The sequence below is a fragment of the Martes martes genome, assembly GCF_963455335.1.
Source record: "Martes martes genome assembly, chromosome: 10".
NCBI lineage: Eukaryota > Metazoa > Chordata > Mammalia > Carnivora > Mustelidae > Martes > Martes martes.
In genome coordinates this window covers 51,146,855-51,162,651 of record NC_137898.1, presented here as the reverse complement: position 1 = coordinate 51,162,651, position 15,797 = coordinate 51,146,855, and the positions used below count along the sequence as shown (strand labels likewise).

Here is a 15,797-nt window from a genome sequence, read left to right as displayed (position 1 = left end):
GTATGTTATTTGAACCAATCATTTATTCAGTACTTAATCTTTTAATAAGTATTTTCATAGAGCTTACTGTATATCAGGTACTGTTTTAAGCCTTATATCTGTATTTAATTCACACATTTAGCTCATTTAATTCTATATAAAGAATATATTTTTTAAAAGAATATATTTTTATATATTTATATATAAAATATATTTGTATATTTTTAATATATTCATATACTGAGAGAAAATGTGAGCTCTAAAAAGAGCCATTCAGGTACCCCAGGTAGTTTTTCTTTTTTTTTTTTAAAGATTTTGTTTATTTGACAGAGAGAGAGCACAAGCAGGGGGAGCAGGAGAGGGAAAAGCAGACCTCCCGCCGAGCAGGGAGCCCAATGTGGGCCTCGATCCAAGGACCCTGGGATCATGACCCCAGCCGAAGACAGATGCTTAACAACTGAGCCACCCAGGCGCCCTTGTTGTTGTTGTTGTTGTTGTTTTTTAATGAAATTTATAAACAGTAGTTACTCAATAGTTGGCCTTTGTTTACTGTACATAGCCCCAAACTTTTGAGAATTAACAATGTAAATTGTTTAAGGGTAATAGAAAGTATGAACATGCCCTAACAATTACCATTCATAATCCCAGTACAGTGATTTATTTGATGCAGTTTATATTCTTGCTGAGTATTGAGGTTTTGGGAATCTAGGTCTTGGTATCTGCTGTGGATTTAAGCAAAAGCAGAGTTTTGTGAAAACCTGATTTTGAAATGGGGAAGGATATTTGAATAACTGTAGCAGCATTCATTAAATATGTATATTGCATTTATAATAAGCTGGTTATTAGTTAGCACTCCATCCTTTACTTCTCAGAAGTTTGGAAACAATTTTGTGACAAAAAACCTTGATTAATATACCTATATTTGGGTGTTGTCAAATGTTAGTCAATAATATTAATAAGAATATTGGTAATATTAGGCAATTTCTATGCCTTGCCTCATTTAAGCCTCAAAGTATCTCTATGATAAAGTTCTCAAATGAAATGTCAGGAAACAGGTCAAGTAACTTAAGGTCACCTAGTAAGTGGTAGTACCTTCTGATTGTAGAGCCCAGACTCTTAATATTAATCAGTGGTAACATTGATTGGTTTTGCTGTCTCTGTGAGAACATTTTAAAAATTAAGTTTTAGACCAAAATGTGTTTATACTGCTATAACGGCAAGCCTAAATTATATTCTCTTGACTCTAGGCAATGACATTTAATCAGGTAATCCAGACTGGGCCAGATGAAGAAGGAAGTGATGACAAAGCAGTTACTGCTATGGGAATTCTGAATACCATCGACACACTTCTTAGTGTAGTTGAAGATCATAAAGAGGTAAAATGATTCAGTGTTATAAGGTTTTGATCCAGTTAATGATCCAAGTTTTAGGGAATTTAAAGCCGTTTTTCAGCAATAGTTCTAATGCATTTTTAGGCAGCTCTGGCTTATCTGAATTCTCTGGTTATCTTTTTTTTTTTTTTTTCAAAGATTTTATTTATTTATTTGACAGAGAGAGAGAGAGAGAGAGAGAGAGATCACAAGTAGGAAGAGAGGCAGGCAGAGAGAGAGGAGGAAGCAGGCTCGCCGCTGAGCAGAGAGCCCGATGCAGGGCTTGATCCCAGGACCCTGGGACCACGACTCGAGCCGAAGGCAGAGAGGCTTTAACCCGCTAAGCCACCCAGGCGCCCCTCTCTGGTTATCTTTGACATGCATCCTGATTGTTCCATCTTTTAACTAGTTCCCTTTTTTAAGGAGAAGATTGGTATCTTACAAATATTTTAGGTTCTTTAGTATTAGAAGGAATAGGAAGGAGGTATTTGTATTACCATATCTTTACTTCAAGGCTTTGGATTTTGGCAGCCTCTTAGGTTAACGTATCTCAGATCCAGATCCAATAGTGCGGTGATTCCTAGAAAAACCTTCCTAGTTCCTAGTTTTCCCATTTTGTTTTTTTTTTAGGATTTTTACTTATTTATTTGACAGAGAGAGATCACAAGTAGGCAGAGAGGCAGGCAGGGGCTGGGGGGTGGGAAGCAGGCTTCCCGCTGAGCACAGGGCGAGATCCCAGGACCCTGGGATCACGACCTGAGCCGAAGGCAGAGGCCTAACCCACTGAGCCACCCAGGCGCCCTGTTTTATTTTATTTTTTTGAAAGGGGAGGTCAGAGGAAGAGAATCTTATACAGACTCCATGCCCAGCACAGAGCCCGTTGCAGGGCTCAATCTCAAAACCCTGAGATTTTTTTTTTAATTTTTTTTTTTTAAGATTTTATTTATTTATTTGAGAGAAATTACAAGTGGAGGGAAGGGGCAGGGGGAGAAGCATACGGGCCTTGGTCTCAGGACTCCAGGATTATGACCTGAGCCTAAGGCAAATGCTTAACTGATTGAGCCACCCAGGCATCTTTCTAGTTTTTATTTTTTAATTAAAAAAATTTTTTCTTAATGATGGTAAACTACACATAACATAAAATTTACCATCTTAACCATTTTCAAAGTACAGTTGAGTGGCGTTAGGTATACATTGTTGTGCTACCATTACTATCATCTTTCTAGTTTTCTCTTATAGTTGTCTATTTTTTTTTTTAAGATTTTATTTATTTGACAGACAGAGATCATAAGTAGGCAGAGAGGCAGGCAGAGAGAGAGGAGGAAGCAGGCTCCCCTTGGAGCAGAGAGCCCGATGTGGGACTCTATCCCCGGACCCTGGGATCATGACCTGAGCGGACGGCAGAGGCCTTAACCCACTGAGCCACCCAGGTGCCCCATCTTACAGTTGTCTTTAAAGAGAATGATAATCATGAATTTTTAAAAATGGAGTAATTTAAGACGTTCAAAAAGGATAAAGAACAGAAAACTATAACCAATACCCTTTAGCTACCACCTAAATTTATTAGATTTTAACATTTTATAGTATATCCTTTAGACTTTATTTCCATTAAGAACAACAATTTCAGATAGATGTAATTGAAGCCCTTGGAGGACCTCTTCCTAATCTCATTTCCCTGCTTCTTTCCCTTTGAAGTAACCAGTGTCCTGAATTTGGTGTTTATAATTCCAATGCAGATATTTATGTCCATAAATTGTAATTCCATGTTATCTGCAAATTGCCTTTTGCAACCACAGATTTTTGGTAAACTATTTATATTCTGCATTATAATTGAAGATAGGAAGAAGCCATGAGGAATTCTATAGCTGTCTATGGTTAACAAAACAGATGTTACCATATTTGAAGAGTTGAAAATGTTTTAAGTATATGTAATTGAAATGGATGTCCTGGTTCTGTGTCCAGTTAGTAAATTTTATTTTGTCTCCCCTCCCAACTTTTTTTTTTTTTTTAACATTTTATTTATTTATTTGACACAGAGAGAGATCACAAATAGGCAGAGAGGCAGGCAGAGAGAGAGGGGGAAGCAGGCTCCCCACTGAGCAGAGAGCCCATTGCAGGGCTCAATCCCAGGACCCTGGGATCATGACCCGAGCTGAAGGCAGAGGCTTTAATCCACTGAGCCACCCAGGCGCCCCTCCCTTCCCCACTTTTTAAACATTCTCATGGCTTCCAGAGATTTGGGATCTGATCGAGGATCGTACTGATAGTTAAAGAGGAATTTGTGTTTTTGGTCTTGGGGTGTGGATCACTGTAGCTAACAATTGTGTAAATAGAGGTGACTTAAGAATTAGTGAGAGTGATAAAAATAATGCCTTCTTTCAAATAATTTTTCTGTAAGCTATTGAGAGTGACTTTTCAATTACATCAGGGCCGAGTTGATCTATATTTAAACACAAAAAGGTCTGTAATCTATCCGCAGAATGATTTGGCTCCTGTATTTTCATAATTACTTACATTTCCCAAGATACTGTTTTTTCCTTTACTTTTTAGGTAAACTGTGCAAGTGATTTTTTGTGTTTCATTATAATGGTATTTTACTAAATTTCAATTCCACATTGACCCACAATTGTATAATGAGTCACTTCAAACAAAGATTTAAAATGATTTAAGATACTGACTTTGTATTTTAATAAGCAGTGAATTGCATTATACATTATTTATTAATTAATTCACTGGTGTGCTACAGTTACATACATTTTTTTCTTCTCTTTTAGATAACTCAGCAGCTTGAGGGAATCTGCTTACAGGTCATTGGAACTGTTTTACAGCAGCATGTCTTAGGTAAATACCTTTACTTATGCTTAGAATTTCCTGCTTTTCATATCAGCAAGCATTGTCCTAACGACTCCATACTCTCTTTCAGAATTCTATGAAGAGATCTTCTCTTTAGCACATAGTTTGACATGTCAGCAAGTGTCTCCGCAAATGTGGCAGTTGCTACCTCTAGTATTTGAGGTTTTTCAGCAAGATGGCTTTGATTACTTTACAGGTAAGTCAAGTAAACATAGACATACTGATGATTTCCCCGTTTTGATTTATTTTTAGTGTATCACTTGAACATACACTTTTGAATATTCTAAGGCTTCTTTATTTACAAGTCTTCACTTATAGTTAATGCTCAAAGATGATAACATTGATTTCCATTATATATTTTGATTTAGTTATCCTTTTAGATTTGTTTCCTTTAACACATTTTCTCAGTGTCCTGCTCCTGTCAGTCTTTTTGTACAATATATAATAATACTCCTTGCATTACACACACACACACTCTGTTACAGACCAATCGCATATTTGCTTTCTTTTTCTAAGGACATTTTTCAGAAACAGCATTTGTATTAGTAAAGATATTTGACTTATATTACTTTTTATGTTTTTAACTCATTTTTTAATATTTTTATACTTTTTGTTAATACAGATATGATGCCTCTGCTCCATAATTACGTAACAGTTGATACAGACACACTTCTCTCTGATACCAAGTATCTTGAAATGATATATAGTATGTGTAAGAAGGTAGGTCACTTTTTAGTTAATATAAGGATATATGTCATGAGGCTGGTGCTGTGATAAGTATGAAATTGTGAAGAGTCACATGACACATTATAGTGAACACTATATGGGTCTGACAGAATAAGGGCTTTAAAAGCTATAAACTAGAAGACTGATTCCTACATGCCACAATAATGGCTTTGACGAGTATTTGTCTTCTGTCTGCCCTGATTTTTTTTTTTTTTTTTTTTTTTTTAAGATTTTATTTACTTCAGAGAGGGCAGGCACGAGAGGGGCAGAGGGAGCAGCATACTCCCTGCAGAGCAGGGAGCCTGACATGGGACTCAGTCTCAGGACCCTGGGATCGTGGCCTGAGCTGAAGGCAGACACTTAACCCACTGAACCACCCAGGTTTCCCTGTCTGGCCTGACATTTTATTGGAGTTATAAATGTTTTTCTGTTTAGAGTGCCTGGAGCTTACCTTAGCCTAATTCTTTGAATCAGAAGAAGGAAAGAATCAAGAATTTATTTGAGAGATATTTGAAAGGATCAGAAATAAAGATGTTTTGTTTTAAGATTTTATTTATTTATTTGACAGAGAGAGACAGTGAGAGAGGGAACACAAGCAGGAGAAGCGGGAGAGGGAGAAGCAGGCTTCCTGCCGAACAGGGAGCCCAATATGGGGCTCTATCCCAGGACCCTGGGATCATGACCTGAACCGAAGGCAGACACTTGAAGACTGAGTCACCCAGGCCCCTCTAAAGATGTTTTATAAAGAAAATTTTTGGAAGATACAGGTTTATGAAGGCTTTACAGTGATTATTTAGTAAATAGCAAAATTTTAAACCCAAGGGTTTACTTAAAGTCAAAAGTACTGTGCCGTTTCTTGGAAAACTACAAGTAAATGTATGCCAGATGTTTTGTGTGTTGTTTTGTTTTATTTTGTTTATTAATGATTTTCTTACACAAGAGATAGGGGATACAGTTGTTGAATTGGGGTCCTTCGGTATCAAAGTCAGTATAATGGGGTTTGCATTTCTAACAGTGCTGAGAGACAGCTAGCTGTTTAACAACAGGCATTTTAGGGGCGCTTGGGTGGCTCAGTCAGTTAAGTGTCTGCCTTCAGTTCAGTTAATGATCCCAGGGTCCTGGGATTGAGCCCCACGTCGTCAGGCTCCCTGCTCAGTAGGGAGCCTGCTTTTCCCTCTGCTCCCCACTTGTGCTCTCTCTCTTGTGTGCTCACTTGCTCTCTATCTCAAATAAATAAATAAAATTATAAAAACAAAACAAAAACACCAGGCATTTTAAAAATGGTTTTGGGGGTGCCTGGGTGGCTCAGTCATTAAGCGTCTGCCTTTGGCTCGGATCATGGGATTGAGCCCCGCATCAGGCTCCCTGCTTGGCAGGAAGCCTGCTTCTCCCTCTCCCACTCCCCCTGTTTATGGTCCCTCTCTCACTGTCTCTGTCAAATAAATAAATAAAATCTTACAAAAAAAAGAAAGAAATGATTTGCTCCATGGAATTTTTAGAGGGGTTTGTCTTCATTGATATCTTTTCTTTCTGAACATCTAGTCACAAAATAATCATCTGGTGTACTATTCATTATTTATTGTCAATTATACAGTTAATGTTAATACTCTGGAAACAGTGATTATCTATCTGTACCAAATCCTTTCTTTTCCAGAAGTTACTCATAACACTTGAGAGTTCTCTAAGTAGCAAGTCAAGTCCATGTTTTTTATTTCTTGTTTGGGAATAGCATTTGCCATCAACAAGCTGCTGCTGCTTCCTCCTCTCCCAGTCCAATGACACTATTTTTTATTTTATGAGACTTGTGTAAAGAAATGTCTTTCCTAGCAATGTCAGCTTATTATTATTACTTATTTTTTTGTACTTCTTTACATAAGAGCCTAATATCCCTGAGAAAGGTAGGGTGCTTTAGCTATGATGGTTGTATGAGAAGATAGTGTTTTTCAACGTGCTGTAGTCCAGAATGGCACTACAAGGAAGGTGATTTGATTATGTAGACTAAGGTGTGGGATTGCTGAGATACAGCCAACCAGTAACTCCAAATCCTCACAGTTGCTTTAGATTCTAGTCTACAATGAATATTGTAATGATTTATATTAATTAAAGTATCTTTAAAACTCCAGAGACTATAGACGGAGGACAGATATTCTCTGATTTAAAGGTTTCATGATGCCTTATTGCAGTTTTTTTTTTCTGTGTTGAGCAGGTTCTTACAGGAGTTGCAGGAGAAGATGCAGAGTGTCATGCAGCAAAATTGTTAGAGGTCATTATTCTACAATGCAAAGGGCGTGGCATTGACCAGGTCAGTGAGGCTAACTATTTATTATTCCCATTTGAGGCTTCATAGAATCTTTCCCTCCACTTTTTTTTCTTTTGGGACAGTTGTGTATTTTGTGTATTATTGTTTATTACACTAGATAACACTTTTTAATTATTGGTTTAAAATTTAACCAATATATAATGATCATGTGTTTAAATATATATGAAAATATGACTGACAAGTTTTATGGCTGTTTGTTATCATGCATGGTAAGATTTATAGTTGGCCCTGAGAGTATTGTTTGCCACATTATCACTTTACAGTAAGATAGATTTAGTTGTTAAATTTCCGTGGTCAGTTTCCAGCTTTACTGATAAAATTGAAATACAACATCATATAAGCTGAAGGTGTATAATATGATGAATTGATACAGATGTATATAGTGTTAAGTGATTACTACAGTCAGATTAGTCAATAAGAATACTGTGAATCCAGCTGGCTATCTTGATGAGGCTCTGATAGCCCGGTGAAGACTTGTCTTCTCTAAAGTTAAATTTCTCAGTGAATGCCTCAATAGTAAAAACTATTAGGTTGGGGCGCCTGGGTGGCTCAGTGGGTTAAGCCGCTGCCTTCGGCTCAGGTCATGATCTCAGGGTCCTGGGATCGAGTCCCACATCGGGCTCTCTGCTCAGCAGGGAGCCTGCTTCCCTCTCTCTCTCTGCCTGCCTCTCTGCCTACTTGTGATCTCTCTCTGTCAAATAAATGAATAAAATCTTTAAAAAAAAAAAAAACTATTAGGTCATCTAATGAAGAGAAAAAGAGGTTAGTTGAGGCAACAGTTAATATGGGTAGGATGGTTAGACTGCTGTCACTTAAGGTTTTGGAATATTTTGCTGTCTTTCTTTATAGTGCATTCCCTTATTTGTGGAAGCAGCTTTAGAGAGACTGACAAGAGAGGTGAAGACGAGTGAACTTCGGACAATGTGCCTGCAAGTTGCCATTGCAGCTTTGTATTATAATCCACACCTGCTTCTCAACACCTTAGAAAATCTTCGCTTCCCTAATAATGTTGAACCAGTTACAAATCATTTTATTACGCAGTGGCTTAATGATGTAGATTGTTTCTTGGGGTAAGTGACACATGTTGGATCTTTGTTTATTTAACTTTGTGAGAAACTCTGCTTATTAAAAAAAAAGAAGAAGAAAATATTTTATTTTATTTTTTAGGCTTCATGACAGAAAGATGTGTGTTCTGGGCCTTTGTGCTCTTATTGATATGGAACAAATACCACAAGTTTTAAATCAGGTTTCTGGACAGATTTTGCCAGCTTTTATCCTTTTATTTAATGGATTAAAAAGAGCGTATGCCTGCCATGCAGAACACGAGAACGACAGTGATGATGATGATGAAGCTGAAGATGATGATGAAACTGGTAAGGGATTTGTGGTGGAAGAAGCCAAACTTACCTAGTTAGAAGTCAGTGTACTTTTTTTTTTTTTGACCCTTCTAAAGAAATGTGGAATCATACCCAAATGCTTTCATGTTTGTTCATTCATAGAGAAACTACCTTATCTTCCTGCTAGAGAATAAGATCTGTGAAGGCAGGAACTTCGGCTAAGTCTCCTGACATGTAAAGCAGTTCTAGCCATTTATGGTTTTTGCTGTTGGCAAACATCTATCATTTATTAGTGCTAAAACCTGAGTATACCTCCACCATAAAATTAATTTGATTAGACGTTGGCTAATATATTCCTTCTTCTAGACACCAGACTATAAGAGTATAAATTGATAGAATGTTGGTTAAGAGAAATTATTGTAATGGTTTCAGAATAAGATAGGTATTGCCATTTTGTCTTTTATCATTCACCAACTTGGCCTTTTAAATAAAAATTCACAGAAAGTGTTCTATGGATATAACATAAACTATATTATTTTAGGGGCACCTGGGTTGCTTAGTGGTTTAAGCCACTGCCTTCAGCTCAGGTCATGATCTCAGGGTACTGGGATTGAGCCCCGCATCAGGCTCTCTGCTCAGCAGGGAGCCTGCTTCCCCCCCGTCTCTCTGCCTGCCTCTCTGCCTACCTGTGATCTCTCTCTCTGTCAAATAAATAAAATCTTAAAAAAAAAAAACAACTATATTATTTTACTCTTGGTGTTTGGTTTGGTATATACCATAAGGCCTAGAGCACAAGTGCTGAATCTCAAATTATGTAATCCTTTTTCAAACCTCTGGTATTAGGAATTATGGTTGGGTTTCTTGGATTTTTATGATAATTTTTTATTTATTCCCAAATATTGTATTTATTTAACTGTTTATATGAAAGAGAGCAGGAGTAGGAGGGGTAAAAGGTGGGGCAGAAAGAATCTCAAACAGATTTTACGCTCAGTGAACCACAGCTTGGATCTTGATCTCATGACTTGATCCGATCATGACCTGAGCCGAAACCAAGAATCAGATGGTTAACTAACTGCACCAACTAGGTGCCCCGCAGAATATTGTATTTAAACACCAGTTTCTGGAACTTGAATTTATTCAGTTGTGATTTGTAATTTACTAACTGTGATCACTGTCAGTTTGTTGAATAAGAGAATACTTCATTGTTAACAAATGTACCTATTTATGACTTACAGAGGAACTGGGGAGTGATGAAGATGATATTGATGAAGATGGGCAAGAATATTTGGAGATTTTGGCTAAGCAAGCAGGTGAGGATGGAGATGATGAAGATTGGGAAGAGGATGATGCTGAGGAGACTGCTCTGGAGGGCTATTCCACAATCATCGATGATGAAGATAACCCTGTTGATGAGTATCAGATATTTAAAGCTATATTTCAAAGTAAGTCGACTTATGTATGATATGTAATTCAGATAGCTCTGTATGACCCATTTCTCTGCACTTGTCTGTTCTTATTTGTGTGTGTCACTTAAAGAAGGGATTTTAGGTATATCAAACCCAAACTTAGTTGATTGATTGAGGGGATTGGTAACTGAAGTATCCAAAGTTACTATTGTTGCCATAGAGTTGTAGAGCATTTCCTCGTTTTATTATTTTACTTATATTTAAGTTATCATATTGAAACATGCACATTATAGGAAAGTAGTATATTTCAAAATTTATACAATGACAATTCCTCTTTCCCACTTCTGATTTCTCTTGCAGCTTTCCCCAGAAGTATGCACTCTTGTGTCTGTTTGTTGTGTGTTTATGTATGTGTATCTTTCTTTTCCCCTCCAGCTAAAACCACAGTTAACTTACTGAGAAGTTGACCATTTTTAATATTAATGGTCTTAGAATCCCTTTTTTTCCTGTAATACATTGTGTGTGGCTTTGCCATCCTTTACTTGGACTTCAGCAAAATATAACATCTCTGTTCTGTCCAACTTAAGAAATTAAAATTAGCATTATATTTGAAACACCCTTTTCTCCACAGAGTTATAACTCTATTATCATTCCTATGTATTATGAGAACTTTGATGTGGAATAAATTCTCTGATAACCAAGGCATTAGTCATCCAAACCCATGACAAACCAATTATGATGCAAGGTTACAGAAACACAAAGGAATGGTTTCTGAGCTACATGGCAGGCAGCAAGAATTGATTGGGTGCCATGAATTACTGACTTGTTTTTGTCTGTGACTTTGTATTTTATAGACTTATATACATGTTAATCCCAAAGGATGGCTTATAGTAGAGGGCCTGTGAATAGTAAGTGCAATGAAGTAGAAATAGAAAAGCATGTGATTAGATGTCCTATAACCCCCTTATCCCCCGCCCCCACCCCAAAAAAACCCTGCCATCTGGTACATGGGGAAATCAGTTTTCAGTCACGGAATTACTGTGTTAAAAACTTCTTTTGTTGAAAGTCTTTCTAGAGAACTTTTTTCTCTGACTCAGCAGACACCTACCCCTTTATATAGCTGCTTAATTGAAATAGAGAAATACATGGTCAGACTTGATACACTTATATGTCAATTTATTAGTGCATAATTTTTATGAAACACTGAGATTTTAATACCTGGTCTTGTCACATGCTGGCAAAATTTGTTAACCATTTAGGCTGTAATATAAAATGTGAGCATTTCAATACTGCAGAGCTATCATTGGAAAAAGACAGTAGATGTATTTAAGAAAAGTTTTTGACAAGGCAGCGCAGAACAAAATAAGGCATTTATTTTGTACCATTCACTCCTTTCTTGATCTACTTAATGCTTCTGATTTTTGTTTTTTAATTTTGGAATTTGAGAATTCTAACCAAGGTAGCCTTTATCAGTTGCTTTTAACTCTGAATCTTTTATACAGGTTGGTTTACTTTTAAAGTTTCCCTACTTTGTTACTTAATTATATAAGAACTGGTTCAGGGGCGCCTGGGGTAGCTCAGTGGGTTAAAGCCTCTGCCTTCGGCTCAGGTTATGATCCTGGGGTCCTGGGATCAAGCCCTGCATCGGGCTCTCTGCTCAGCAGGGACCTGCTTCCTCCTCTCTCTCTCTCCCTGCCTCTCTGCCTACTTGTGATCTCTGTCAAACAAATAAAATCTTAAAAAAAAATAATAAAGGGGGCACCTGGGTGGCTCAGTGGGTTAAACCTCTGCCTTCGGCTCAGGTTATGATCCTGGGGTCCTGGGATCGAGCCCTGCATCGGGCCCACTGCTCAGCGGGGAGCCTGCTTCCTCCTCTCTCTCTGCCTGCCTCTCTGCCTACTTGTGATCTCTCTCTGTCAAGCAAATAAATAAAATCTTTAAAATAAAAAATAAAATAGAAAAGAACTGGGTTCAGCTCTGATTTCTTTCTTTTTTTTTTTTAAGATTTTATTTTTTTATTTATTTGACAGAGAGACACAGCGAGAGAGGAACACAAGCAGGGGGAGTGGGAGAGGGAGAAGCAGGCTCTCTGCTCTGCAGGACTCGATTCCGGGGATCATGACCCGAGCCAAAGGCAGACACTCAACAACTGAGCCACCCAGGCGCCCCAAGCTGATTTCTTATTTGCTGGAAATATGAAGTATGATAATGATTAGATTTTTTTGTAGCATAAAGCCAAACCAGAATTTTTTTTCTCCCTCTATCTTTTGCTTCACAAATAACTTAAAGTAACTTAAATTACTTTTGGGAAAATATAAAGTAGATCAGAATTTCAGAACTGGAGGTGAAGTAGAAGGAACATATTATAAAGGAACTACCAGGCCTTTCATATTATTGCCCTTTTCCCCCTTGTTTTTTTTTTTGATAGCTATACAAAATCGTAATCCTGTGTGGTATCAGGCTTTGACTCACGGTCTTAATGAAGAACAAAGAAAACAGTTACAGGATATAGCAACTCTGGCTGATCAAAGAAGAGCAGCCCATGGTATGTCAATTGACCACAACCCCTCTTTAATGCAATTGATGACTTAATACAGCTTTAACATTTTATATTAAATGATTTAAAATTGTATAAATCTACAGATGTTACAGGTGATAGGAATAATGAAAGAATGAAATGTAGAAATGAGTTTTGGTTTTGGCCGTAGTTGACTGATTTTAAGTGTAATTTCAGTGTGCAATAGCTTTGATAAAGTTGCTCAAGCTCTTGGTGATGGCTTGATAGTAGAATATTCTATTAAAAGTATAAAAAAAATTTTAGGGTGTGAAAACTGTGCATTTTCTTAGAAATATTAAAGAAATCCCAGACATCATGACATCTTACCATCTTTAAACATTTCGGTATCCATTTCAGGAAAGGACATTTTAGATAATACACAGCCTAACAGTTTTCTGTAGGTCTTAATACTATTAGGCAAATTAGTATTCAAAAAAGTATCCTCCTTACAAGGAAGGCACAAATTTCTAAGGTATTTTATATTTGGATTTCTAAGGTATTTTATATGTAGATTCATTAGCTGTTCTTCCCTTTGTTGAAGACTGAGTTCTGATTCAGTATTTGACTCAAAAGGGTATATTTAAAGATTTCTTTTTACCATCAGGAAGTGAAAGTTGGCTAAGAAGTCTACTGCATATAACTTGAGGGTTTATCTTCTCTCTATAATGTACGTCTTCCTCTCTCTTACTCCTATAAAGGAGAAGGAGGGAGAGGACAACTTTGGGACTTTCTGTTTATTAAGTGGGTTAAGCTTTTGTTAATGTCTATCAATTCCTTCTGTTCTCCAAAGTAGTAAAGATGATTAAATACTCTTTCAAACTTTCACTTACTTGTTTTTTTAGAATCCAAAATGATTGAGAAGCATGGAGGATACAAATTCAGTGCTCCAGTTGTGCCAAGTTCTTTCAATTTTGGAGGCCCGGCACCAGGGATGAATTGAGTTATCACTTTCTTTCCTGCTGTGTGATTGTAGTGAAGAGCTTGTGTTCCTCCTAGTAGCGGTTCCAGAACTGGTTCATGTTATCTACTCTAAACTAATTGATCAATAGATGGACAAAAAAACCCAGGAGGTGGGACCTGATCATGCAACTTGGCACTGAAAAAGAAACCAGAGGGATTTTGGGGGGGGAGGGTGGTAATTTGGGGGTGGTATTTTCTTTATTTTTTGAAGAAAGTAAGATTCTGACTGAAAGTTCAAGTGACACTGTGGAAATCTGAAACGAGGGGATGTCATGAAGGCAGCTTTTCTTTTTCTGAGGAAAAAATAGGCATGGGCTACAGGACTACTTAAAATGTCTCATTTACAGTATACGCTCAAAGGTAGATGTAATTTTTACACCTATGAGTATTTGTCCGATTTCTGTCTCTTCCTCACCATTGGGTATCTATTCTTTATATGTAAATAAGATAAGGTAATCGATAGCCTTATTCAATCTTCATCATTTTCATTCATCAAAGATTGTTCCTATGTAGATTATTGGACATTTATTGTAGCACTACATAACTGATTAAAAAAAAATCTGTAAATGAATTAGCACTTTCATATTGAAACAAGCCTGCTAGCCTATGTATAAAATAGCAAAATGTTTGCTGTTTATAAAAAGAAGGGATGTAATGGGGTGGGGGGCAGGGTAATTTCAAGTTATTAATTTAAAAATGAAATAGCAATTTTGTACCTGGTGACTTTGTGGTGCACTCACCTCTGATAGTGACTTGAATTCGGTATGTTAAAAGGGGTTAGTGATATTTCATTGCTGCTAAAAATGGCAACTCCCTCTGTGTCCTGTTTTTTCTTAAAGCTCTCAGTGTACAAGTGGAGACTTGGATACAAGACCTTACTGTACCAAATAAGAAAGGTGATATTTGAAGCATGTAAATTGGATATAAAGTTCTACTCTTAAAGAGTTGATCAAAGAGTATGGCTAAACATCTATATATGCAATCTATTAAAAGAACTTAATTCGGCTATTATGTCTTGATTTGATTGCAGTTTTTTCCTAATTATAAAACTTTTCCTTCATTGGCCTGTTTTTATTCTGTACCTAGAAAGAGTGCAAAATGCACACTTTTAAAATTTAACACCTGCTCATATTCCTCTCCCCCCATCTTCCTTGCCCCTCTTGTTGATTGTGGTATCTTATCTTAAATAGCTAGGCTGAAGGCACACGGTTCCCTCCAAAAACCACTATTGATACCACTGCAAAAACAAGCCAGCAACAAAGACAATGTGGAGAGGTTGGCTTGCTTCCCTCTCTCCTAACTGCATGTTGAAAAATAAGCCTTTATTGATCTTAAACATCTGTCAGATGAGTCATACATTGGGTTATTTTTTTATATACATGTATACACACAATATTTCAAATTGAAAGCAACATCTCAATGGATTCAAAACTATTAAATGCTGTTGTCTATAACAGACTAGGAAATTTATAACTGTAAAAATGAAACAAATGCACATATTGATATTTAAAATGCATAATGAAGAAAACCCATTGGTGTTGTGTTTTTCTTGTATGCCAATAATTAAGCCACTACTGTTGGCACTGTTTGGTTTTCTATTTTAACACTGAAGGAGTGAAAGTATTTCCTATATTTATGAATTTACTATGAAAATCTTGGCAAAAAACAAACAAAAAAAAAAAACAAAAAAATTGTCTGTCTAAAATGTGTGGGTGAAAACTGTTAATCAAGTGTGTTTCTACTTTTTTTTCCCCCAAGTTGGACACCATCTGTATACCCTAGGTTGCTTAAGGGGATTTCACTATTATATAAAATCAATAAAATTAAAATGGAGTAGTTGTATATATGCAACATTGTGTACAGAGGGGATATATTGAATAGTATTAAACATTTTCGTCTTCCTTTACCTTTTATCCCTTAATATCTAGTCTACTTTTTTAAACTTCAGACTTCAATGCTCTTTGAATTGATAATTCCAATTTTCACATTGTTATTGGAAAACCATATCTAATAAAGGTTTTAGTTATTACCATGCACAGTATGAAAATTCTCATTTGCTGAGCTTTTATTCTAAGAAAATGTACTGGTATGTCTTTGAGAAGTTTTATTGTCTCCTCTGTCATACAATCCAAACTAATCTCCATTTATAGATTGTAATTGAAATTAAAGACCGCTAAATTATATTAGTTTTCAAGTGTTAGTTTCTAATGTATCAAATATATATATCAGTTATTTACAGTATTCCCTTAAATTTAACATCAAATTATAGTTTCTTACAGATTATGCACC

The 15,797-nt window shown here is 36.5% G+C and overlaps 1 protein-coding gene across 1 annotated transcript in view; it reads left to right on the top strand.

Moving 5' to 3' along the window:
• Nucleotides 1–15,542, top strand: part of IPO7 (importin 7) — a 59,109-nt gene extending 43,567 nt beyond the window's left edge. The window contains exons 16-25 of the mRNA XM_080815481.1: nucleotides 1,227–1,355; nucleotides 4,124–4,190; nucleotides 4,273–4,398; nucleotides 4,825–4,922; nucleotides 7,135–7,230; nucleotides 8,098–8,318; nucleotides 8,416–8,621; nucleotides 9,821–10,027; nucleotides 12,420–12,536; nucleotides 13,391–15,542. Of these exons, the coding sequence (XP_080671607.1) occupies nucleotides 1,227–1,355; nucleotides 4,124–4,190; nucleotides 4,273–4,398; nucleotides 4,825–4,922; nucleotides 7,135–7,230; nucleotides 8,098–8,318; nucleotides 8,416–8,621; nucleotides 9,821–10,027; nucleotides 12,420–12,536; nucleotides 13,391–13,488 (1,365 nt within the window). The 3' untranslated portion in view covers nucleotides 13,489–15,542. The remainder of the gene's footprint in view (nucleotides 1–1,226; nucleotides 1,356–4,123; nucleotides 4,191–4,272; nucleotides 4,399–4,824; nucleotides 4,923–7,134; nucleotides 7,231–8,097; nucleotides 8,319–8,415; nucleotides 8,622–9,820; nucleotides 10,028–12,419; nucleotides 12,537–13,390) is intronic.
• Nucleotides 15,543–15,797: the final 255 nt, after the last annotated feature.